The sequence below is a fragment of the Carettochelys insculpta genome, chromosome 9 (assembly GCF_033958435.1).
Source record: "Carettochelys insculpta isolate YL-2023 chromosome 9, ASM3395843v1, whole genome shotgun sequence".
NCBI lineage: Eukaryota > Metazoa > Chordata > Testudines > Carettochelyidae > Carettochelys > Carettochelys insculpta.
The window spans coordinates 58,860,995-58,885,110 of NC_134145.1; the positions used below are offsets into that span (position 1 = coordinate 58,860,995).

Here is a 24,116-nt window from a genome sequence, read left to right on the forward strand (position 1 = left end):
ATATCCACACAAGTCACCCCCAATATATACATAGCTGTCAGAAATCAGTAGGGTCACCACTTTAGTTTGTCACTCCAGCACTCACAGTAAGTCATAAGTCAGAGTCAAGGCAACACCTGTTTTTTGAGGGGCCATAGTTTAGGGGTTGAGTGGAAAGGGATGGGGATTTTAGAGGGTCTATTTTTAACATGATTTGCCAATTTTAACCCCAATGATTGTTCTCTCTCTCTCTCTCACACACACAAACTATAATACAACATTGAAACAGTTCAAACCACTGTATTAAAAAGAACAGTCATTACACAGCAGTACAATAGAAGGAATAGAACCATCTTCACTGAAAATAAAAGCAACATTTATCCCATACACAAAAGCATGCCCAAGGAGACCTTAGCCTCTGATTATCACAAGGACGACTCTCTCATGGCCAGAGAAAAGTGGCAGAAGAGCACTAACCCTTCAAAGAGTACCTGCCTTGTTTCTCAGTCTTCTCTGATGCAGTCCAAGTGGATGAAAATCCATTCTTGGGAAACCAGACAGCTGGGCCCCTCTTTCTCCTCATAGCTCCAGTTTCCTCAAGACACTGAACCAGTGAAAAAGGCCACTGGAGGTGGCTAAGCGTGCTGCAGCTCCCAATGCTGCAGAAGGTGAGCTGCGATGCATGTAGGGCCTCCAAGGCCCCTGGAGCTCAGCAGCGAGGACCAGGGAATTCTGCTCTTCCATCCCTCGGTTACTGCAGCTGTTACTGCTACTCAGTGTGGGAACTTGGGTCCCGGAGAGGTCTTCATTCTTCTCCTTTTCTGGGATGACTTCCCCTGCATAGGAAATGATACAAGGGTGGAAGGACGGTCTAATGATTAGGGGACTGCACTGGGACTCAGAATGTTTGTGGTAGCACTGAGAATCCAGTTCCACTATGTAATCTTTGGCAAGTCACTTATTTTATCCCGCAAAATGTGGATAAATATTGCATTACCTCAAAGAGATGATGCGAATCTAAAATCAAATTTGATTCAGAGAAAGGACAGACACATGGGACCTAGGAAGGCTTTAGGAAATAAGGGGCTTCAATCTCTCGCATTCTCCATGGTCTTACAGGGAATCCCTTAAATGACAGGAGATTATGAGTCCATGCAATACTGGGAAGCCCTAACACTTGAAAAAGATGAGGAAAGTATTTAGGATAAGGGAGCCACACACCAGTGCCATTAAATATAGTACCAGGATCACAGTGCACTAGGGCCCGCATTCAAAATGGGCAGTAGAATGTACTAAGTAATACACCTTCAGTCTTCAGATGTCCTGAAATCCACTCAGAGAAATCCACAGTACCATTCTGCTTGTTCAAAGATACAGGTGCTGGTGTAAGTGCGGTGGAGACAGATGGTGCTGCAGTAAGTTGGGCCTTGTTAGAAGGGATTTTGTTCTGATCAGGATCCAACCAGCTCGGCTCTGCTAGGGCCTGGGAACAGCTTAGGGAGACAGAGAACTCTTCTAGTGACTTGGACAAAAGAGCGGACTCTGATGAATCTCCAAGAGAGGCTGTTGCCTGCAGCCAAACATAAAACAGAGCAGAGTGCAAGATTAGAGCACCCACAGTTCATCAGTTGTCCTGGTCACCATACAGTTAAGCATCCAGGCACAGCTGGAATTCTAGCAACTGCTAAAAAAAAAATCTTAAGTGCACAAAATCAGGGCTAAAGATCAGCACCTCCTCCACATTCTTCAGAGCTGGCTGCTTACTGAAACATACAAACTTCCATGTCTGCTCATGTTTTATTAATGGCCTGCTGTAAAAAAAAAAAAAAAACCCACTAAATTCCTGACCTGGGAGTGGCCCCAGGCACAGGGAGATGGGCAGTGATGGAGTGAGTACAGTGGGCTGTTTAATTTTTTAGTTAATAAAACCTTAGCTTATAGTTTAAAGGTTCACTTAATACCCTAGTCACAGATCTGTATTAGGGTTGATGTCTGTACTTATTAATTTACTGGAAAGGGGTGAAATTAGGAAAAATCTTCAGGAAAAAGCTTTTTAACTAGTAAGATCAATTAATGCACTGACCAGGTTATCTAGGAAGCTGCAGAATTCCCATCCTCACAGGCTGGTAAGAACAGATTAGACAAGCTGTCAGGGACAGTCCAGGTATACTTAATCCTTCCTCAGCATGTCAGGATGGACTAAAGGATCTCAAGGTCCCTAGCAACCTTATATTTCTATGAACTGTAAAACGTCAACATTTGCAGTAAACACAAAATTATTTAAGACAGTCAAGATTAGACAGGACCGTAGGAAATTCCTGAAATACCAAACCAACCTGACAAATGGGCAGTATATAAATAAATGACATTCAGTGTTGATAAATACAAGGTCATGCACATTTGCAAAGAACAATTTGAGCTGAGAGCGCTGGACTGCAAATAAACCAACCACGTGGGAAAGACAACGCCATTGATGTCAACACCTCAATGAAAACCATTTCTCAAAGCAGTAGTCAAAGCATGAAAACAATGCACAGTGAACTGAGATAAACCACAAAGGACAAAATCCCTCAGGTTCTAGACACAAGCCAATTACTAATTGTTGGGAACAAGAACTGATCTCCCCGTAATTGTCCTTTACAGAATTTATACCTTCTTAAGAAAGTGATAGTGATTACGGTCAGACAAGATATCGGAGTAGGTACAGCTCAGATTCCTGTGTTCCTAAAACCAGATGATCAACTGCCTAATAACTGTCACAAAGAGGTAACCGTGTTAGACTGTAGCTTCACAAACAAAAAAGCAGTCCTGTAGCACTTTAAAGACTAATAAATCATTTTGTTAGTCTTTAAAGTGCTATGGGACTGCTTTTTTGTTTTGTCTAATAATTGTGTAGTTATGTCTGAATCAGTACATAATTAATCCTGCATTCTCACATCTTTCACTGTCATCTCTCCTTCCCTGCTGCTTGCACAAGCTCTGCTCTTATCATCTTAGTTCCAGGTTCCTCACCCCAATCTCCCTTTGCTGTCACAAAGCCTCAGCCCATCTCTACTTGAGTCAGGCCCACCTTCCTTACTCCTCATTTCTTCCACCTCTTCCCTTGATCCTCCAATATGGTTTCTCATACCCCACAAGAATTGCTATCACGATCACTAACTACATCATAGTGACTAATGAGCACAAGGAATGTACAAAAATGTGTAGGTATTTGATCATTCCTGATCTCTCTGCTCCCTTCAAACACTAGAACAACCTCTACCATTCTCTCCTCTTGTGTGTCCCAAACTCCGCATTCATAAAGGGTCAGGTTAACTTACACTATTAGATAGTAAAAGACTACCTATGTACCAGCACTCACACTGTGGTTCCAAAGGTCCCACCAAATGATCCTCTCTAACCTTACTGTTAAGGGCTCTGGCCTCAACCCCCCTAACTCATCAAGCAGTATTGACTGAGCAGCTTCTAATAAATTCAGCCATAGATTCACATAGGACCTGCTCCTTCTCCAACTGCAGTTAACTACAAAATTCCTGCTGAGTTTACCGATGCAAGATCTGGCTCAGTGCGAAACCACTTTGAATAGAGCTAACAGATTTCCCATCTACAATAGAGCTAGGTCACACAAAGAGTATGCCAGTCCAAAAAAATAAAAAACCACCACCTCACCCAGGGAGTCATTCTGTGGAAGCTGACAAGCACACGCTGCTATCAGGCTGAATGATTACAATAAAATAAGGCTGTCGAGTTTGGACTAAGAACTAGTAATACATTACAAAGATTCTTTTCTGGGTTCTTTCCTTGCTCCTTATCCTTCACTGTCCTCGCTGGCATACGTGGAAAGGATCAATACTGTTAACTAGAGAGATGTAGCGCAGACAGAAGGTATGTACGCTTCCCCACAGAGGTCTCTGGGGGTATCTATGTTTACTGTTCAACCCCTTCCTGCAGATCACACACAACCCTCTATTAGCAGAGACAGTAAATCATACCAAAGCATGTGGTGATTCTCTAATACGAGGGTGCTGAATTAGGATGAGATTCCCCACCCCCCCCGTTTTTTGCTGTAACTGGATTAATTTGCGAGGCACTCAAACTGGCAATGGGCACCAATGTGAGAGGAAGTTAGATTACCTTAAAACAGTTGCGTCCAATTTGATGAGTATTTCAGATCAGTCAGGACAAGTTTCCAGGATTAAAATAACTTAAAACACACGACCACACCAGACCAGAAAACATGTGTACCTTCAAGCCCGCAGTAAGCTCCGAGACATCTCCCTGTGTCTCCTGGATTGGGAATTCTGACTTTTCCACTGCTGTTTGTGTCAAGCCGACATGATCTAAAAGTGGCCAGGCATCATCCCAGGTCTCTTCAGCAGCAGCAAAGTGCCAGACCTAAGAAAACACCCAGTACAGTAGGCGAGAAGAGGAAAGAAAGTGGTAGAGCCAGAAACATGGAAAACCACGCACAAACTGCAACCAGGAAAGAAATCGCATTAATGGGTCAGTTCTGCAATCCTTAACTGAGAGACGATTTAAACCTCTCTTGTTTTGTCTATTTCCAAACAAACAAAGAACCTGTATGACACACGAGAAGTTGAAATTAGGGATGTTAATGGTTAACCAGTAAGCCTCATCCTAAAATAGATGAGGTTTATTGGTTACTGTTAACTGGTACGGGCCATAGCAGCTTAAACCTACCCTTTAAGCAGTTAACCAGTTAAATGGGATTTTACGTTCCTAGTTGAAATTGTATTAGTATAGGACAGGGATGAGAATTTCCTGTTCACAGTTCAGATCTGACCCCCAAACAACTGAGTCCAGACCAATGGGGAGGCTGCCAACCCCATTGCTCCCCATTTCACCTCCACCCCACTCGCCTGCAGCACAGACACTTCCAGCTCCTCATCCTGCACCAAGGAAGGTGAGGTGCCCACAGGCAGGTGATGACACCATCACAAGTGCTAGAGCCACTTCTGTGCTCCCTGCTGGGCAGCAATGGCTTGAGCACTCACTGCCCAAAAGGCAGAGGGGAAAGGCAGGAGAGTTCATTGCCCAGAGCCACCACAGGTGGCAGGAAGTGGGTAAAGGCAGGAGTCCTTCCCCACCTGGGAAAGCTGCAGCAGAGAGCCTGGAGACACTTGCTAATGTAAGGGGAAGCTCACTGGGGAGAGGAGCTTCTGCAAACCTTCCTAACCAGACCCCACGCCCCCAGCCCACTCCTGCATTCCTCAATGCCCATAACACAACCATACACGCCCAAGCCCACTTCTACATGCCCCTCCCGCCCATACCACCCAACCCCAAAGCTTGCTCCTGCACCCTCCCAGACCCAGTCCATTCCTGCAGCCCCCTGCTGCCCAGATACCCCGAACCCCTCCATTCCAGAGCCTAGGAGAGCCCACAAAATCTTGCACATAGGCAGTGGGGCTGCTATGTGAGGGGAAGAAAAGAAGTCTTTTTTCTGCTTCTCATTCAGGGGCCACATCAGTGAAGGGCTTTTTCCCCCCTCACTTCTCACTTTTGTGTGGCCTGAGTGATTTTTCTGTGGGTTAGTGGTCCCCAACCCTACCGTGGTCTAGGAGGTCAGCAGAAAAAGAGCCCTGACATCATTTGGTCTAGACCTGTGGCATATCCCACCCCACACACTTCTGCTTTAGCGTGTTGGCCAGATTTCGCTCTAAGTCAGCCTATGCAGCCTACTGTGCATGATCCATACAAACGTTAAAATCCCTGGGCCTCCCTTGTGAAATTATCCCATTTGCCTGTTTCCCTCCTTCCAGCCACAAAACGATTACAAGTAACCTGTTGCAGCTGCTCTTTGCTTTGCAGGTTCTGATTCCCTCCTTCATGGCTGGAGGATACTGTGGTATCTAAGTGTGAGGCATCTTGGTTGACATCAGTCTGCTTCTTTAAGGTTTGCAGAGATAACCAGTTTTCATCCCAGATGTCTGAGACCCCAGACGCTGGCTCTAGGTATGGCATCTCCATAAGAGGCTTTCCCACATCCTGTAAAGTAATCAAAAAGAAACAAGACCTTCATTAAACAAAGCAATTAACTGAAGTTAAAATTCCAGAAGACTGAAGAATCATGAAACCCAGGGCAGAGTGGAATTCATCTTCCCTTATCCTTGTCCAGCTTTCCGTTTTCTAAATATCTGCAGCCCCCTCTTAGAAGGCCGAGTCTTAGGATAGTCACAGTGGATATTGCTTAATATTAAGAATTTCCAGTGTATAGCAACATTTGGCTAGGAAACAGACGTTAATGGGACCAAGATTTAGCAACTGGCACAGTGCTTACGACAACCTATTGACATGCCTTCCCTGGCTACAGCCCTACAAATCTGCCTGAAATAGGTAGAGGAGGCTGCAAACAGGATAGCAGCTAGGAAGGCCACTGCAGTCTGGATGCAAGGTTTTCCACAGGGAGCAGCAGCACCGGGGCTGAATGCTACCTCTCGGGCTGCACCCTGGTCTGGCAATGGGAGTCCAGTCTCAGCATACCCCATTACACCCTTTCCTGGCTCCGGCTCCACAAACATACCTTCTAGCAACCTTACTACCACTCCTCTACTTACTAGCAACCTTCCGATAAATGGCAACTTTTAACTGGGAACCAAGTAGTTATTAAAATGGACTCTACTGTGCTTCAAAAGGAACAGAAAGTCACGACACATCTACGCTGGGAAGCCTTTAGCAGTACACACTAGCAGCACTGCGGCAATACCATCCTTTGTCTTAAAGATAGGAACAAACAGCCCACATATTAGAATCCCCTTTCTGTGGATGAGCTAAATATTCTGAAGTGTAGTATCCGGTTTCTTGAGAGGTTCAATTCTCTCGTGTTCTTTTCTTTACATTTAAACAAAATGCTGATAAGCTAGTATTTATTTGCCTTAGAGTATTCTCTCTCACTAACGCTTCTTTTCCTTTTCATCCAGAAGTCTGCAAAATTTCACAGCCAGAAAAACTGTTCCTATCCTCGTACTTTAACTATAAATATGAAGATCAACAATCTTTGCCAACATCTTAAACATTTAAAATTTGTAGTTTTGCTACAGTACAAGTGACTCCTCAGAGCAGCTCCAGTCAAGTGACTCCTACAGAGAAGCTCCGGTCCAGGTCTTATTCTTCCCTATCCTTCTTTACAAGTAAATAAGTTGGCAACATGCTTTTTGACTTGCCCTTTCAGAGAAAAGCACATTAAGAAACAGTCTTACCATCTCAACCTCATATAAAGTTATTCGGTATTGGAAAAATACCTGCATTTCCTGTTTTGGCTCACTCGGCTGTAGATTTGGACATTTCTGGTAATTTTGGTGCTCTCTCCCTTGGGATCCCGATGAAGTGAGAGAAGAATTCACAACACAGGTATGTCCCTGTACCTTTTCTTCAGGTTCTAAGCACACTGGATCTTTTTGGTCAGCCTGAGATCTCTAGAAAGAACAGCAACTTTCTTTCAGCTCACCTGCACGTGCTTGGTTTGTTTTTTTATCCCCGTTTTAAAACATTTATACATAAGCAGGATTTGAAGGAATGCTACCATTCTCCCTAGCTAGAAAGGGAGAGAACCCCTGCATGCACCTACGTAAATACAGGTTGCTCTTGGTTTTCTTAGATTTGTTATTAAATATTCAGTAGACGGCGTGCTATTTTGCTCATTGTAAATAGACTTAATTCGTGACCCTACATCAACTATGTTGGTATTAAATGCAGTGACAGCTGTAATGTGGGTACCAAGGTTTGTAATTTTGTCAGAATACAGAAAAGCACGACTATCCAAATTGTCCCAAAGGAGAGGGCGCACGGTCAGCACAAAGAACCTTGCGAAACAGGCGCTGGACTTCCAGAACTCTAGGGGATGAAAGAACATTATTCTCCTCAGGAGGCTGCACAGCTTTGCCTGGACTGGTATAATGTGTTCTCCTCCCACATGCACTGCAAAGAACAAAGCTGAAAAGCTATTCATGATGCCTATTTTTGTTAGCTGTAGTGGAACTGAGTTTCTTCTACCCTTCTATCAGAGCTGAAATCACTGGGAGCTGACATCATTGGAGACGGATGGGCAGAAGACACAGCCAAGATGTAGATGGTGATTGACAGACAACAGGTAGAGGTGGAGAGATATGATGAGTCCAGCAGAGCAGTGGCAGCACGACCGGTAGCTAGCAGGGTGGCAGTGCAGAGGCGTAATGGAGTGGCCAACAGGACAGTGACAGAGAGAAGTGAGCAGGCGGATAGCAAGTGACCAGTGAAGTAAGATGCCTCTTAACCTGCCCCCCTGCTCAGGATGGGAGGTGAACTATGCAGACGCACCTATGAAGTCTGGGTTGCTCTGACCAATGGCAGCAACTGTGTGTAGAGTGCAAGAAGGGCTGGGCATGGGACGGGGACATTTAGATTGCTGGCCTTAAGAACCTGAGAAGAAAAGGCTATTAACCCAACCTACTGGGTGAGTGACTTTTACTTACGGGTTGTGTGTATGAACTCTGTTAATGGGCACTGCTGCAGGGATTCCCAGGGGGCGGAGAAGAGTACTCGACACAGGTCACATGCTCCTGCCCCACCTCTGCAGGGCCCATGCCCGAGCTCCTCCCCCACCCATCTCTTCCTGCAGAAGCACCACACTGCTTTCTGGTGAACGTGAGGGCAATCCCCCCTCCCCAGAATGGCACAGCCTGACAGCAGCTAGGAAGCTTGTGAAGCTTTTGGGGAATGCCTCTCTGGGGGAGGGGTGAGACTGCCCCCACACTCACCAGAAGCAGTGCAATGTTGACAGTGAGTGAGGTGAGCAGATGCTGAGGGTGCACGAGACCCGCCCCATGTGGCCCCCATGCATCACCCCTGCTTCTTGTGGCGTTTTCCCAAATGAATGCCAACTTACTTCCCTCACTTTAATAAAAGCTCCTTTTCTACACTAAGGCTCTGGGTGTAAGTGAGGAAGCATTGCGTCTGAGTGTGAATTTCCCAGGTTACTGGTGGGTGGTTACTTGATCCATTTCTGTGTTGGATGGATGGAGAGACACTTCTAGACATAGAACCCAGCCCTGGCTGCTTCTGGCTCCACCTCCCAGAAGGGTAACATATCTGACATAAGCTACTGTACAAAAATATATACAGAAACATCTGCCCAATGAACCAAGGCCTCACCAGAATATACATTATTTCAAAAGAGCATTAAGCAAAAGTTACAAAGTATAGTTCTGTACAGTGCTCACAGGATATGTATATAGTTCAAAATAATTAGGTTCTAAGATTCCAAATGCTGACAAAACTCAAGTCTGAGAGCAGAGAACCATTTGTTATTTGCATTATGGCAACACATAGGCCCCAATAAAGACAGAGGCTATTGTACCGACATAGCAGAAGTCCACTCCTCATTTAAATAGATACTCTAAACAGGCAGAATGAGAAAGGAAGGATTATTCTCCCCATTTCACTGATGAGAGAAGTCAGGCCAGAGGTTAAGTGACTGGCAAAGTCACATAGGCTGGAAGTGCCAGGAATCAAATCTTGATCTCCCGAGGGTCCAATACTTTAGCCTCAACCACTGTATCATCATCTTGACTTATGCCACATATGAAGTTGCAGAGAACACTGCCTGTCCAACAATGAATCATTAATCAAGGTTAACAGTTTGTTTAATGGTTTTCTCAAAGAAAACCCAGTCTGCCAAACCAACAACCCAGACAGTACAGATTGAACTACTCTAGCCTGGCACTCTCTGGTCCAGCAGCATCTGTGGTCCAGGTGATTTTAATTAGCCATATGTCCACTCTTCCTGGGTGTGGCCCAGTTTCCTGTAATCCCATAAAGCTTGTTTCCAGCCACCAGGCCTGGTTCTCAGTGTTCTGTGCTGTTATTTAGCCGTAATTTACCCCAAACGTCTTCTAAGAGCCCACTAAGCAGTGGAAGTGTTGGCAATTCTGCTAGACAATATTGACCTCCTGTGGTTCAACACCAGTCAGATCCCAAGACTGTCAAACTAGAGAGGTTCAACCTGTATCTAAAAAGTGATGTTTAAAATATACTTAGATTTTGTATTTGTTACAGTAGTTTTAAATTAGGTATATTATGAGAGAGATCAAAAATGCCTCCTACAAGAATCAGGTCAAAGAACAAAGCAAATGGATGTAACATCTGGGTGCCCCATTTCAGGAAAGATGTACACAAATTAGAGAGTCAAGCAACAAAAGTGACTGTCTAGAAAACCTGACTTAAGGGGAAATGAGAGATTGAAAACATTGTTTGGGCTAAAGAATAGAATACAGAGGAGACATAAGAGTTTTCCAGTGCATAACAGGCTGTTACAAAGAGGAAGGAGAGAAACTGCTCTTAACTTCTGAGAACAGAACAAAAAGCAATGGGCTTAAATTTCAGCAAGGGCTGTTTAGGTCGGAGTTCAGAAAAAAACCTTATTAGCGTGGTTAAGCTCTGAAATAAATTGTCTCGGGAGGCTGTGGAATCTGATGGAGTTACAACTTACAAAACCTTATGCCATAATAAAATTGTGAATCTTTAAAGCACTACTGGTGTCTCAGAGCAGATTAGATAAGCACCTATCAGGAATGGTGTAGATCAGAAGAGGGTGATAATTTCCAATGCAGGGGGCACTCCAAGCATTTACTAAGTGGTCAGAGCCGCATTTTTCTACGACATTAATGCACAAGGTGCAATGTCTGAGATGGAGTTCCCCAGCTGCCACAAATGCACATGCTGCTCAAAGTGGCACAGTCGTAATGTGTCCCAGGAGCTGCACAGGGGAGCAGCACGTCTCCATGTGCTGCATGCAAGGATAGTGCTGGGTGCAGGGGTGAACAACCCACAAAGTAGCACATGCTGAGGAGACAGACACATGCTGGTTCCGGCAGTGAGCCGCTTTGAGTGGTGTGTAGGGCCATGGCAGGCAGGGAACCTGCCTGAAGATCCCACTGGGCTGCAGGCCAGGTGCAAATGTTTGGCGAGCCAGATCCAGCCTGAAGGCCATACTTTACCCGCCTCAGCCTAGATAATATTTAGCCAGCCATGAGTTCAGGGGACTAAACTAGATGACCTCTTGAGCTACCTTCCAGTCCCATGATTCTGTGATCTACTCAGAAAGGTGTTCTGCCAATGTAAAGTGTACCACAGAAAAGCCTGTTAAGAAAGAAATGAAGAGCAGGCAAAACTGGTTTTATAAATCTTTCACCACTGTGCGGCCTACTGCACGAAGAGCTCTGGACTGGGACTGAGGACACAGGTTCTGTTTCTGGTTCTGCCACTGGCCTTCTGGCCAACAGAGAAGTTGCTGTCCCACCATGCCTCAGTTTCTCTCTTTGAAAAATGGGACAATGACGCTTTCTTCTCTGTAAACTACTTTGAGGTCACGTACAAAAAAGTACTATATGAAAGAGTTAAATATTATGATAAAGTTTTTTTGGAGTGGAACAATAGCTAAGTTGTAAGACGAACTCCTAGACCAACTCAACAACGGCTAGTTGTAAGATCAGCTCTTCTCCATGCCCAAAAACTGGTTTTCATGTTTTTTTCTTGCCTAAATAAACAAAACTGAGGGGAAAAAAGCCAAATTCTAACAGCAGTAGGCCATGTGAGGGTGTTTATTGAATGGCTTATGGTGTACATCTGTGATGGTTGAATGCTATACTCCCCAAAATGCACTTATGCTTCCCCACAGCAATGGCTCATAAACAGATCAGAGGAAAACAAGTGAAGGCACAGGAAATGGGAAAGGGAAGAGTATGAAGCCAAGTCTGATTCCAATATCTGATCTCAGGATCCAAGCAAACTCTGACAGGACAGAGTGAGCAGAACAGCAGTCACAGAGCAAAGAGGAGTCTACACCTAGAAGTTTATGGAGCACCCAAGAACTGTCAAGAGACCAGACAAGCTGGCAGCAACGTTAAGAAATAAGGGTATGAATGAGAAATGTGTGTGTTCTACCTGAAACATTTTTATGGCACTCATTGGGTTTATGATGTCATGGTGTAAAAACCTACCAGAGTCTCATAACGTAACAGCTGTTTTTCCATCTTGCCTCAGACCACAGGCAGTGGATGAAGGCCCAGCTTGGGAAGGCAAGCCCCAACTCCACCTCTTCTGCCTTCAGGCCCTGCCCATTCCCCCTCCTAACCACCTTGAGGGCTGGGTCTGCCACAAGGCAGCCCCAGTGGGTGAGTAGTGTAGGCAGCTTTATTACCCACTGTTCATGTCTTAGACACAGAAGAGCCAAAAACCTCCCACCTGGGTATGTGGTTCACTCTCTTTCAGCTCTGGATTCTCTGTCCAGCTGATTTCACAGAAAGACTCCAAATCCTGGGAGGGAATGTCTGGCCCTGCTGATCCATCATTCTCCTTCTTCAGACCGGGCTGTAAGTACAAAGCTGAAGGGTTCAGTTCCATGAAGCCCTATTAAAAAGTAATAATACAGTACGTAGCATTGTAATTAACAGAAAAAAAGAAAAAAAAAGTAGGATTTTGAAATGGTTTTCAAACTACAGCAACCTGCTACCCAAATGAGTTGGCACTTGACAGCCATCTGCACGCTGGCAGTGTATGCCTGGTTGCCAAAGTTAAAGTCATTTTCCACAGTGAAAACTACTCACCAAAGGATACATCAACACATCACATGCTGAAATGGAAAGCCCTCTTGCCACAAGATTTATTGTGCAGACTGTTGATTAAAGCAAAGGACATAGGGCCCTGGGTTCTGCCTGTCACGGACATTTGAAACAAGAAACCTGTTCATAACTTGCTAAAAAAGCTGGTTACTTATCTTTCATGACTGTTGTTCTTCAAGATGTGTTACTCATGTCCATTCTAACATGTGTACATGGGTATATGGCCTCAGAAAGCTTTTACCCTAGTGCAGGGGTTGGCAACCAAAACAGCAAGAGCAGCCATTTTTTTCAAATTTGGTAAGAACTCAATACTTCAAGATCCACAATGTCTGTGAATATGAGATGGTCCTTAGTAAATAACGTTAAGCCACACTTTAACTCCTATTTTAAGGAGAGCACGCACACGATGTGTAATGGGATACATGTTTACTGTAGGACATTTACAAACTTCTTACCTATTCTTTTTCCTTACACTTTATGTGTGTGAATTTATACTACTAACTTTCTGACTTTCACTCCTGAACTCACTTCAACAATGCCAATTTTACTTCACCTTTAATTTCCATTTTTCTTAAAATGCATGTTGCTCTTCACAGTAAGAATGCTGCAAGCTTCCTTTTTCTCTTCAAAATCAGGACTATACAACACGATCAACACACAGATACGGTATCACATCCCACAATGCACTGCGCATATTAAAGGGAGGGGGGAGTTATCCAACGTTTTGAGATCATATATTGTTTGCTATTTAGATGTAAGTTGTTTGTTGTTGGGCTTTTAGATGTTCACTGTTTATTGAAAATAATCAGGAGGGGTTTGTTTTAATTTGCAGTTATAGTGTCAGGAACCACAAATAAGTCCTTAAACAGATGAATGTGACTCTGGAGCTGCAGGTTAAAGACCCCTGCCTTCATTCATTGGTTTAGCTGTAGAACCACTGCAGTGGTTTATATAAACCAAAGACCCACTATTTCAGTTCTTCCTTGTTGGTTCGTTATGACAGAGGCGATAAGGACTGGATTTGGAACTGACGTGAGCAACATGTCTCAGAGAACAGCAGTAGCTGCAAAAGGTAAGTAAGTGTCCCTTCTTTGAGTGATTGCTCACGTGCACTCAAATATGTGACTTACCAGTTGGAGAAGGAGTTTGAAGTCATCTAGGGGCTGAAGCAAGGATCACCCTGCTGTCTGCTGTGCGGTGGGGGACGGGAGTTGGAATCTGCCAATGCTTTGGTGGTTGTAGTGCTGGACTTAATAAGGGACAATGCCACCTTTGAACGTCCCTCGGCCAGGAGGATATCCATCATGGGATTCCAGTCCTGCACCATCTCCTCCAAAACTAACTGGAGGGTCTGTGCTACCCTCAGTGGGAGGGTCCTGGGGGTCTTTAAAGTCCAAGGCTGGAAGAGAAGAGGAGGATGAGCATGTCACAGTTTCATTCAAGGAAGAGGAAGCCACCAGGACTGCACTTTCTGTATCCCCCACCTGCGTGGAAGGAGGCTTTGTCATCACCACCCTTGGAGATGAGAGAGCAGCCAGGCCCCCCTGAGGCAGGTGTCACTGGAAGGCACTGTTCCACCTTCCCTTACGGGGCACTGGACACCATCAATGCCGGACCTTGGCTTTGTTGATACGACAACAGGGTCCAAAAGTGGCCAGTTCACAGGTGCCTGCCACTGTGGAGGCTAGGACTGATATACTAGCACCTCCTGATGGTGGTGGGGCCTGAATGGCACTGGGATGATGGGCAGTACTGGCTACTCCTCCCCTGCTTCCAAAGTGCTTTATGCTGGACCTGGGGGTGCTGAGCCTGATGCTGTCTCCCGGGTACTCCTCTTTGGTACTAATTGTCGAGCCAGTGTGGCCAGCGTGCCTTGGCAATCAGTGCCAGCACTGAGGCTGCCATAGCTGGGGACATCACTGTTGATGCCGCAGGCATCAGTGCAGCAGGGGTTGATGCTGCGCTTGATAGCCTTGCACACATCAGCACTCCTGCAGTTGTCAGTGCTGGAGAATATGGGCCAAACGCCATCAGTGATGTCCCCACATGAGATGTCGCCACAGGGCTAGGGATGGAAGAGGAGGAAGTGCCTGCCACCGGTGCCACTATGTGCAAGGCGTGCAGTATCTTTTCTGGTGCTGCAACGAAGGGTCCTGTGGCACCTTATAGACTAACAGAAAAGTTTAGAGCATGAGCTTTCGTGAGTTAACTCACTTCTTCAGATGCTGGTCCTGGAAATCTGCAAGGCCAGGTATAAGTAGGCCAGAGCAAGGCTGGGGATAACGAGGTTAGCTCAGTCAGGCAGGCTGAGCTGTATTGTCATCAGAAGATCTGGAGGTGTGAACTCCCTGAGATAGAGTGAGTGTGGTGCGGTGTATAGTTGCTTGTTAGGACACACCACACTCACTCTATCTCAGGGACCCATCCATGCAACAAACCTCGTTGCCAGCTCTGCCCACATATACACACCAGCAACATCATTACAGGACCTAACCGGATCAGCCACACCATCGTGGGTTCATTCAGCTGCACATCTACCAATGTAATTTATGCCATCATGTGCCAGCAATGCCCCTCTGCCATATACATCGGACAAACTGGACAGTCCCTACGTAAAAGAATAAATGCACACAAATCAGACATCAGAAATGGCAATATACAAAAACCCATAGGAGAGCACTTCAATCTCCCAGGACACACAGTAGCAGATTTAAAAGTAGCTATCCTGCAGCAAAGAAATTTCAAGAACAGACTCCAAAGAGAAATTGCTGAGCTACAATTCATCTGCAAATTCAATACCCTCAGCGCAGGATTAAACAAAGACTGTGAATGGCTGGCTAAATACAAAAGCAGCTTCCCCTCTCTTGGAGTTCACACCTCCAGATCTACTGATGACAATACGACTCAGCCTGCCTGACTGAGCTAACCTCGTTATCCCCAGCCTTGCTCTGGCCTGTTTATACCTGGCCTTGCAGATTTCCAGGACCAGCATCTGAAGAAGTGAGTTAACTCACGAAAGCTCATGCTCTAAACTTTTCTGTTAGTCTATAAGGTGTCACAGGACCCTTCGTTGCTGCTACAGATCCAGACTAACACGGCTACCCCTCTGATACTTTTCTGGTGCTGTATCTTGCAACGGGTCGTGGCATGTCCATTTGGCAGCAACAATCAGGAGGTCATCTTAATGAGATCCCCTGAGGCCTCAAAGGTGTCTGACATGGACAGAAAAATCAAATGCCTCCTCCAGGTGGGCTCCACCTATGGAGACAATAATTACCAGGCTCAACGGCAGTGCTGGAGCTGACAGCATCTCATGCCTCAGCATTGCACATAGGTGCCTCTGAGCTGGGTGTGCCCTACGGAAGTCTTTAAGCAATGCTTTCAACAGAGATCTGCCCCTGTCCATCTTCTTCCTCTTGGCCAACACTGGAGACTGAGAACATTGCAGCACATTCAACCCTGTGTGGTGGGGGGGAGTGGTGCTTGTGGGCAGAGTGCTTCCTCTGTGCATGGTCCAGCACCGATGCTGGGGCATTTCTCACTACCAGTGCCATGGGCTGGTCCATTAAGAGGAGCTTATGCTGATGGCCCTGCTCCTTCTCAGTTCACGGAAAAAAGCGCCAACAGACGGGGCACGTCAGCTTGGTGAGCCCCACCCAGATACCTACAGCAGTCAGCATAAGGGTGACTCTTGGGTAGACGCTTGCCAGATCTCTTGCAGGCTCTTAAGCCCTGGGAATGAAGTATTCCTGAACCAGGGGCTGAAGTGGGAGGGGAGACACCCCAAAAATCAGTGAACTATGAGCTATTAAACAACTATTGTCAAACTACGTACACTAGGGCAGACAAACAGTTGCAAGAACAAGAGAATGAGCTGTTCCAGCAATCACCACAAGGGTAAAAAGGAACTGAGAGGGGATGGGGAGAGATCAGCTGTGCTTTATATACGCCACCACAACAGCACCATGCCAGAGGGCTCCACAGCTAACCTTACGAATGCCACTAGGGAAAAGCTTTCCGGCGACAGTGCATGCAAACAGGTATTGCAATGCACATGAGCAATCCTTTGAAGAACAAGTGCTGACTTGTTTTTAAATCACGGTGTTGGCTAATCTCAGTTATAGTATTTTATACATTTTTACAAAATTTAGCAGCCTAGGCTCCTTACTAAACTATAATGTGGTGGTGGAACAGAAGCAATTTAATGTGGAACTGCAGCATAGCCTACTGCAGTTAGGCAGCTAATCAGATTTAAAAAAAAACCAAAAGCAAAACACACTGGCATCTTTATGTCTAGAACTGTATATAAATTCAGTTGCTGTAAACGGGCTTGAGTGAGGTGTGCACACAAGGTTGGAGAACTACCTCTACTTGTGCTTCAAATCATTAATTACAGCTAATCATTTGGGATGGCACTTTTGCTCTGGAAATCTCCAGGAGTGCACAGTTTGAGTTTTCATAACAAAAACTAGACAAAAATTGAAAATTAAAATTAGAGAATAAAACCTCATCAACATCAAAGATGAAGAATTAAATATTTTAGTTAATTTTCTGAGTGAATCCTGTGCTATTAAAAATTGTGGAGCGATGGGACTGACAGGAGCCAGGTATAGAAAGGCAAGTGTCATAGGCAGCTGTACCTTTATACCTTAACCCTGCCCTGCAACAGTATCTCCATTGCTATCCCAGTTCTGGGCTGGTGCGGAACATGTCTACATTCTCAATCTGTTTCTCCATAAAGTTTCTATCACAACTAGACGAATACACAATAAATTGTAATCAAATATTTAGGTTAAGAATCGCCCAAACCTATGTTAGCAAATGTAACTAAGAGAATCCTTAGTGCAATGGCAGCTTTTCAAGCAACTTCACAGCAGAAATGGAAGTGCACAATGTATCCTGAAGCATTACACGCTAGCGGTTATATGATGAAGCTGAAATAGGTGCTTGTACTCAGGCTCTAAAACCTGTCTCCTAGGACAACCGTGAAGGTAATCTGTGAGGTAAAGGACTGCTGCATTTATATACCAACAGGGGAGGGCAAAGGGGGCAGCTGCCCCCAAGCCCAGCATTTCAAAGGGGCCCGGAGCTCCAGCTGCCACCAAAGTAGCAGTGATGGGCACCTAAGCTCCAGGCTCCTTTGACACACTGTGGAGCGCTGTGCCACCACTCCACCTAAGGTTTTAAGGGACTGGTAGGGGCACATCCGACTGCCCTAAAATCCCCATGCCTTTTGCCCTTGGCCCTACCCCTTCCAGGGCCTGGAGCCAGGCCTCCCTCCCACCTTGCCCCCGTGGCTGTTGGCACCACTGGCACCAACTGACTTCCCTCTCTAGGACGAGTAGGAAGAGCTGTATGGAAACTAAGGTGCACTGGAAGTTTCTGTCGCATTTCCTTTAAGAGTAAATTTTCTGTGTCTCACAATCCAAATTCTCATATTGCAGCCCCTTCCTTGAACAGTGTTGCTCAAACTCGCCACCTTTGCCCATCTTCACCTTGGAGGGAATATTTTCTCTGCAAATGACAGCATGTCCCTCTGCTCTCAAGACCTGATGGACGTAGACATCTTCCTCCGAGGTTGTGTCACACAGGAAGAGATGAAGAATACCGTTCACATATTCATCCACCACTCCCACCTGCGGCTTCAGGGCGCACAGCTTCCAGAATCGGAGAATGGCATTGGCGGTCCAATGCCCCTGGAATAACGAAACAAACAAGTTACTACAGATTAGCCCCTCGGCAGCCATGATTATTCTCATTCCTAGTGCAGATGCAAAGCCTGAAGGCAAGCTACATTCAGGGCTGTGACATAACTGGGAGAGGCTGAGCTGAAGTAAGAGTAATAAGGGTGAGCCAAATGGAACCCAACAAGTTACCAACACTCAATTAAGTTAAACTATTCAAAACTTAAAAGGCTGCAGAGTTAAAGTTATCACTGGGGAGCCACTTTCACTCTGAGCTCTTATTTTCAATGACTGAAACTGTGTGGCCAGACCCTGCAGTTTTACCACGAGTCTTCAATACAGTAAACCCTCAAGATACGAGCAAATCAAGCTGTGCATGTCTCAGGTTAATGCGCCTGCCCTCTGCTCCTGCTGTCAGGGGCAGCAGCTTGACTCTTCCCCCACCCCCACCCAACAGGAGCATTTCCTGCTCCTGTCAGGGGCAGCAGACAGCTGTCAAGGGCGGCAGCCACAAATCAGGTTGCTGTCCCTGACAGGAGTGGTTTCCCAGTCTCCGGAGTGGCAGGGAGCTGAGAACCAGGCAGCAGCCTGGCTCCCTGCTCCCCTCCACTTGCAGAGCCAGGAAACTGAGCAGAGTAGCAGCTCTGGTTAGTTTCCTGGCTCCAAGGAGCAGGAGGCGGCCAACAGCCAGAGAACTGCTCAGTTTCCCTTCTCTGCAAGTGGAGAGGAAACAGGCTGCCTGATTCCCAGCTCCCTGCCATATACGGTACCTGAGAAACTGATCAACTGTGAGATGGAAACCAGACTGTCCCTGGTTTCCAGCTCTCTGCCACTCTGGGAGCCAGGAAGCAGACACATCCTCCTGGGCTGGTCAGTTTCCTGACTCCTGCAAGCCTAGGAGAGCTGGGAACCAGGCTGCAGCCTGCTTCCCTTCTCCCCTCGACTTGCACGAAAATTCGAGTTACATGGGTGTTGGAGAAATGCAAACCCTACATAACTTGAGGATTTGCTGTAGTCACTGTTTAGCTCGAGCCTCAGCTCTAAGATTCATGTAATGAAAGCTGAAAATTTCCTTTTTTTTTTTTAAAAGAAGTTTCTAGCACTACTGGTTCTTAGGAAAAGCCTGAAAATGTGAACCTAAAAGCTTGCAATCTGAAGGAAATAAAAGAACCCAAAATGTAACAGTGTTATGAAAAGAAAGGCTTTCTAACATTTCTTTCATATTCTTACTTCAGACAGATTTTTTTTGTTGTTGTTTTTGTTCTGAGAAGGTGATGGAAATCCAATAATTTCTTTTGAAGTAATCAGTGTGGAAAGGAATTAGGGATCCTCTTATAGAATTGATAGGCTGACTCTAAAGGAAGTCCTGGCCTGTCCCTAGCTTTTGAAGGAAGTTTTGACTAATATAGTCGCTCAGAAAAAGGGAGTAATTGAAACAGGAAATCCAGCAGAGTTTTCTCTAAGGCTCCAGAAGGGACACAGTACTGAGCGCAGAGTAGAAAACTTATTCCTTGGCACAATGCGTATCTCTGCAAGAGCTGTCCATTTGTAGACAGAGTGAAACAAGCGTGTTGTAAATTTTCAGAAAGAAAACAATGAGAGGTTAATAGACAATGGCAAAACTCTCATGGACTCCGAACCAGTGAATTGTACCAAACTCAGAGACTGTCAATATCAATATTACGCTGCTTATTTCAGTAGGCAAGAGGCCAATGTCTACACCACAGTCCTTTTATTTATATATTTTACACACACACACAGGTGAAAAACCATGGGGATATACCTTTATGGGCTTCACCCTTGCCAAGGAACAAGGGATAGCCTGGGCAGGAAGTTTTGAATAGCAGCACCTGCAACAGGAATCAAATCCATCATTTCATCATACATCAAGTCTGACATGCTAATGAAAAAAGCTTCTGTGAGCCTTTTAGCGTTTTTATTTTCAACTTCACCAGGCACTTCGTAGTTCTATTTTTTTTATTAATGTTATATGCTTGCAAAAGATGCCTGATGTCTTCGCAACCAACATCCTGCATCCATAGCACAGCATCATACATCCAAAGAACACAATCATTTCACCCCCTGCAACTCATTACACAAAAACTGATAGTTATGACTCTTGGTTCAATCAGTCCCAGAGTCTCCCCCGCACAGAGGCAGGTTGGACAGGAGAACGGAACAAACAGCGTGGAGGCTGGGAAAAAAGATGAATAAATCTCTCTTCCCTCCACTCCCACCAGCTCAAGAACTGATGCTTTATGTTTACCCCAGAATAAAATGACAACTCCAGAGAACACGTCTAGAAAATACCAAAGTCTACTGACAATGTTTATGCAGTGTTCCCCAAAGCGCATGAAGATGGGGTGAGCACCAAGAGAGAAGGCAAGAGTTGGCAGGACTTAGCCAGCATACCCAATTGACTTACTTGAGGAATCTTAGGCAAGACTTCTGAACAATCCTCAGATTTCCAAAGTCTGCGCAGAACACCTCCACCTCCTCTTCACTAAGTACCCGGTGGATGATGACCCGGTACCACCATTTATCCTCAGAAATCTTAACACAGCAAAGATGGCCAGGCTGGACCAAGGGCTCTGGCATGATGTAACGGTCAGAAACGCTTTTATTTGAATAGCATTGTCTGCAAGACAGCACAGAAAAAGATAGTGCCTTGTAGGAAGAACAGAGAAATGCATGGGTGCTTTATTACAGCATTGCTTCCTTGTTTTCCTTTAAACCTTTGACAAAAACTTTCAAGGGGCCTTACAGTAAAGCATCAGAGCCAAGAACAATTTTCAGAGTTTGAGATTTTCAGACTTAGGAAAGGAAATGCAAGTGAAGATCTTCCTTAAGAGTGAAGGCGACCCCCATCTCATACTCTTATACCACTTGGACAGAGTCTTACATGTACTTTAAACATTTACAATGAACAAAACAGTCAAATGCAAACGCTGAATCCAAATTACAATGTCATTTTACTAATCTTCCTGCAAACACCGTAGGGGCAGTTATGATACACTGTACCACAAAGTAGCACCCTGAAATCCCCATATTCATTGTTGGTATATAGTTGTGACATTTCATATCAGACAAGTATCATATAAAGGTCATACTCTTCTGAAACTCATTCTTCTGTCAAAATACGTATATTATGTATGATAAGACTTTGCTATATGACACTGAATTGAAATGCATTTGGAAGCTGTATACCACTAGCCTTCCAGTGACAACAAGGAGAGTGACCCAGATGGGCATTAAATGACCACTGATCTCCAGGGGAATTGCAAACAAGATTTACAGTTCAGTAAGAGTTGTACAACTACCACACAATAGCGATTGCTCAACTCTGACAGAGCATTGGCCAGTACCTTTCCAGGGACACAGATTGAGAGTATAACATAAGGGAGATTGGCATCATGAGACCCTCCCTCTCTCATCCCTCACCTATGCTGAAAGCAACAAGAACTACTGTTCAATCGGCACACCCCGCAAATTCTGGGTATGCAAGTGCAGTTAGCAAAACTAGCCTGTCCTGGGAGCCTGTCTTGGTCATGACAATCTTGTAGCCCACTGAGAAGGAGGGCCATTCACACAGCCCACTCAGCAGCCTAAACAGCCGACTGCTGAACTAGCTGGTAGCTCCTTAATCCTTCACTGGTCTCAGCTGCCGGACTCTGCTGGCTTGGGGAAGCCAGGACTTCCTCCTTGCCTGCGTGGAAACATCCAAGCCAACACCAACCACAAGAACAAGCTGGGTGCCCTGCTCTCTCCTCAGGATAAAGCATGCACACGTATGCATGGAGAATCTGCACAGCAGGTCACAGCACAAAGCTGATGCAGTACTTTCTCACCTCATCTCAATCATCATGTCCTCCAGGACCTCAGATGTTTCCTTGCTATAGATCCGGATGTAGAACTGGTTAGGCGAGATGATGTACTCCACAAAGACACCCACCAGCGTGCTACTGTCCAGTGCTGGGAGACAACAAAGTCTTCTGTCCTGAACAGCATCAGGCGGGATCTCTGGCTCTGCTATCTCCAGGGCTAGCTGTAGCTCCTCCACATCCAAATACTGCAAAGACACGGAAAGGTGAAAAAGGACGTGGTACTCAGATAAACGGTTAAATGCTGGACCTAAAGTTGCAGAACTGAACAATGATAAGCAACTGCCCCATTAAGATAAAACTCAGTGCTGATGTGGCTTGTCCTAGCGCCTAATAGAAAGGCTGTCCAGTACCATTTAGAACCCTAAGTCTAATGCTTCATTTGTAACAAAAAGGGTGCCGATATTCGTGCTCAAGCAATAGTTTTACTTTCATGATTGATGCAGCCAGCCCAGCAGTGCCAGAGCAAGAACTACAAAGCCTAGAGGTGCTGCAGCTCAACCCTGGCACAAATTAAGCACAGCCTAAACCCTATTCCAACGCCCTGCCTCATGTTCTTCAAACCACCAGGGTTGGTAGATGTAACTGGGAGTGTTTCAGCCCCACAATAAAGGGGAAGGAATGCCTGATTTACCCACTGCAAATATTCCAATTAAACAGGGAGTCTGACTGGTGTGGCAGAAGACAGAATCTGCCAGCAGAAGGGTTCTATAGGAATGGGAGAATTCTATGCATTTTCCCTGGGATATACTAACCCAACAAGGACAAAAATGGGAGAGATACAAACTGGAATCTCACAGCAGATTTGAGAGTGACCTCTGAAGAATTCCCATCTGGGAACCTAGAAATTAAGCTATTAAACTCAAAAACTAGTTCTTAAAAAACAAAAAAGGCAACACCAGAAGAGACAAAGCCACTACCTTCCAGGAGAGGACTTGACTAAATAAGGCAAACTAGTGGATTTTTTTTGTTTTTTTCCTTCATTTATTTGGGTGTCTGCAGGGGCCATGGGGCAGTATTTTCTGCTGCCTTACAGAGATTTAGGTTCCATCTGTGTACACTGCTTCTTATGCCAGCAGGAAGACCATGTGCCATTGAAATAACTATAGGACAATGACAGTTGAAGCAAGGGGAAAAAAAGAGGAGAAAAACCTCCTACCTCAGGGGGTAACCATTCCTAATGGACTAGAGGCAATACATGAGCTCAAATGATTGCCTGATCAACCACCACAGGCAGAAACTGCATTATGGGGGTCAGGTACCTAACAGAACTGAACAGATTAATAAATGTTAAGACTAGAAGGGGCCATTTATGACAAGCCAACGTGACATCCTGCATAACAGAGCAGAGAACCTCAGCCAGCTCTCTCAGTAGGAAGGTATGGGCTTGATGAAGAGTCACAGCATATCTTTTATGGAAGTATCTCACCTCAATGTGAAAACTGCAAGTGACAGAGAATCTACAATGTCCAGAAGTAAGTTGACTTTGGACAGGGTAGATACATATGCTGAGAGACTCCATTGGCTCTACAAGGCTGAGTCTGGCTACAGCATCCATCCAGCACTAGCCACAGCTTTCAAACCTGAAAAGCACCCCTGTGGTCATTAGATTATGAAGGACACTCACTGGTTTCACCATCTTTTTTACCACAGTGAATGCTCGCCTTTTTTTCTGGTCCTGATTCTCAGAGGTCTCAGAATGGAAATCCCAGCTGGAGACCTTGAGCTCAGCAGCACCTAGTGAAGAAGTCAAAGAATTACACTGTCAGATCTCATCCTTCGCTTGCTCCTCTAACGGAACCAAACATGCTCTGCTTGAGGGTGAAACTCATTTGTCTTAAGCCAGAAATGCTACTTTCTAAGGCTCTGTCTACATTCAGGAAATTTACCTTTGCACTAGCTCTAGTGCAAACAAAACAGGGCTTTACATGAGTGTGACAAACCAATTAATAATT

At 45.3% G+C, this 24,116-nt stretch overlaps 1 protein-coding gene across 1 annotated transcript in view; it reads right to left on the reverse strand.

Annotated features, from left to right (window-relative positions):
• Positions 1-269: 269 nt before the first annotated feature.
• Positions 270-24,116, reverse strand: part of TDRD5 (tudor domain containing 5) — a 34,905-nt gene continuing 11,058 nt past the window's right edge. The window contains exons 7-17 of the mRNA XM_075002874.1: positions 23,789-23,898; positions 22,129-22,349; positions 20,706-20,918; positions 20,064-20,130; positions 18,092-18,292; positions 12,220-12,384; positions 7,242-7,415; positions 5,785-5,988; positions 4,225-4,374; positions 1,333-1,549; positions 270-815 (exon numbers count right to left, since the gene is read on the reverse strand). Coding sequence (XP_074858975.1) covers positions 559-815; positions 1,333-1,549; positions 4,225-4,374; positions 5,785-5,988; positions 7,242-7,415; positions 12,220-12,384; positions 18,092-18,292; positions 20,064-20,130; positions 20,706-20,918; positions 22,129-22,349; positions 23,789-23,898 — 1,979 coding nt within the window. The 3' untranslated portion in view covers positions 270-558. The remainder of the gene's footprint in view (positions 816-1,332; positions 1,550-4,224; positions 4,375-5,784; positions 5,989-7,241; positions 7,416-12,219; positions 12,385-18,091; positions 18,293-20,063; positions 20,131-20,705; positions 20,919-22,128; positions 22,350-23,788; positions 23,899-24,116) is intronic.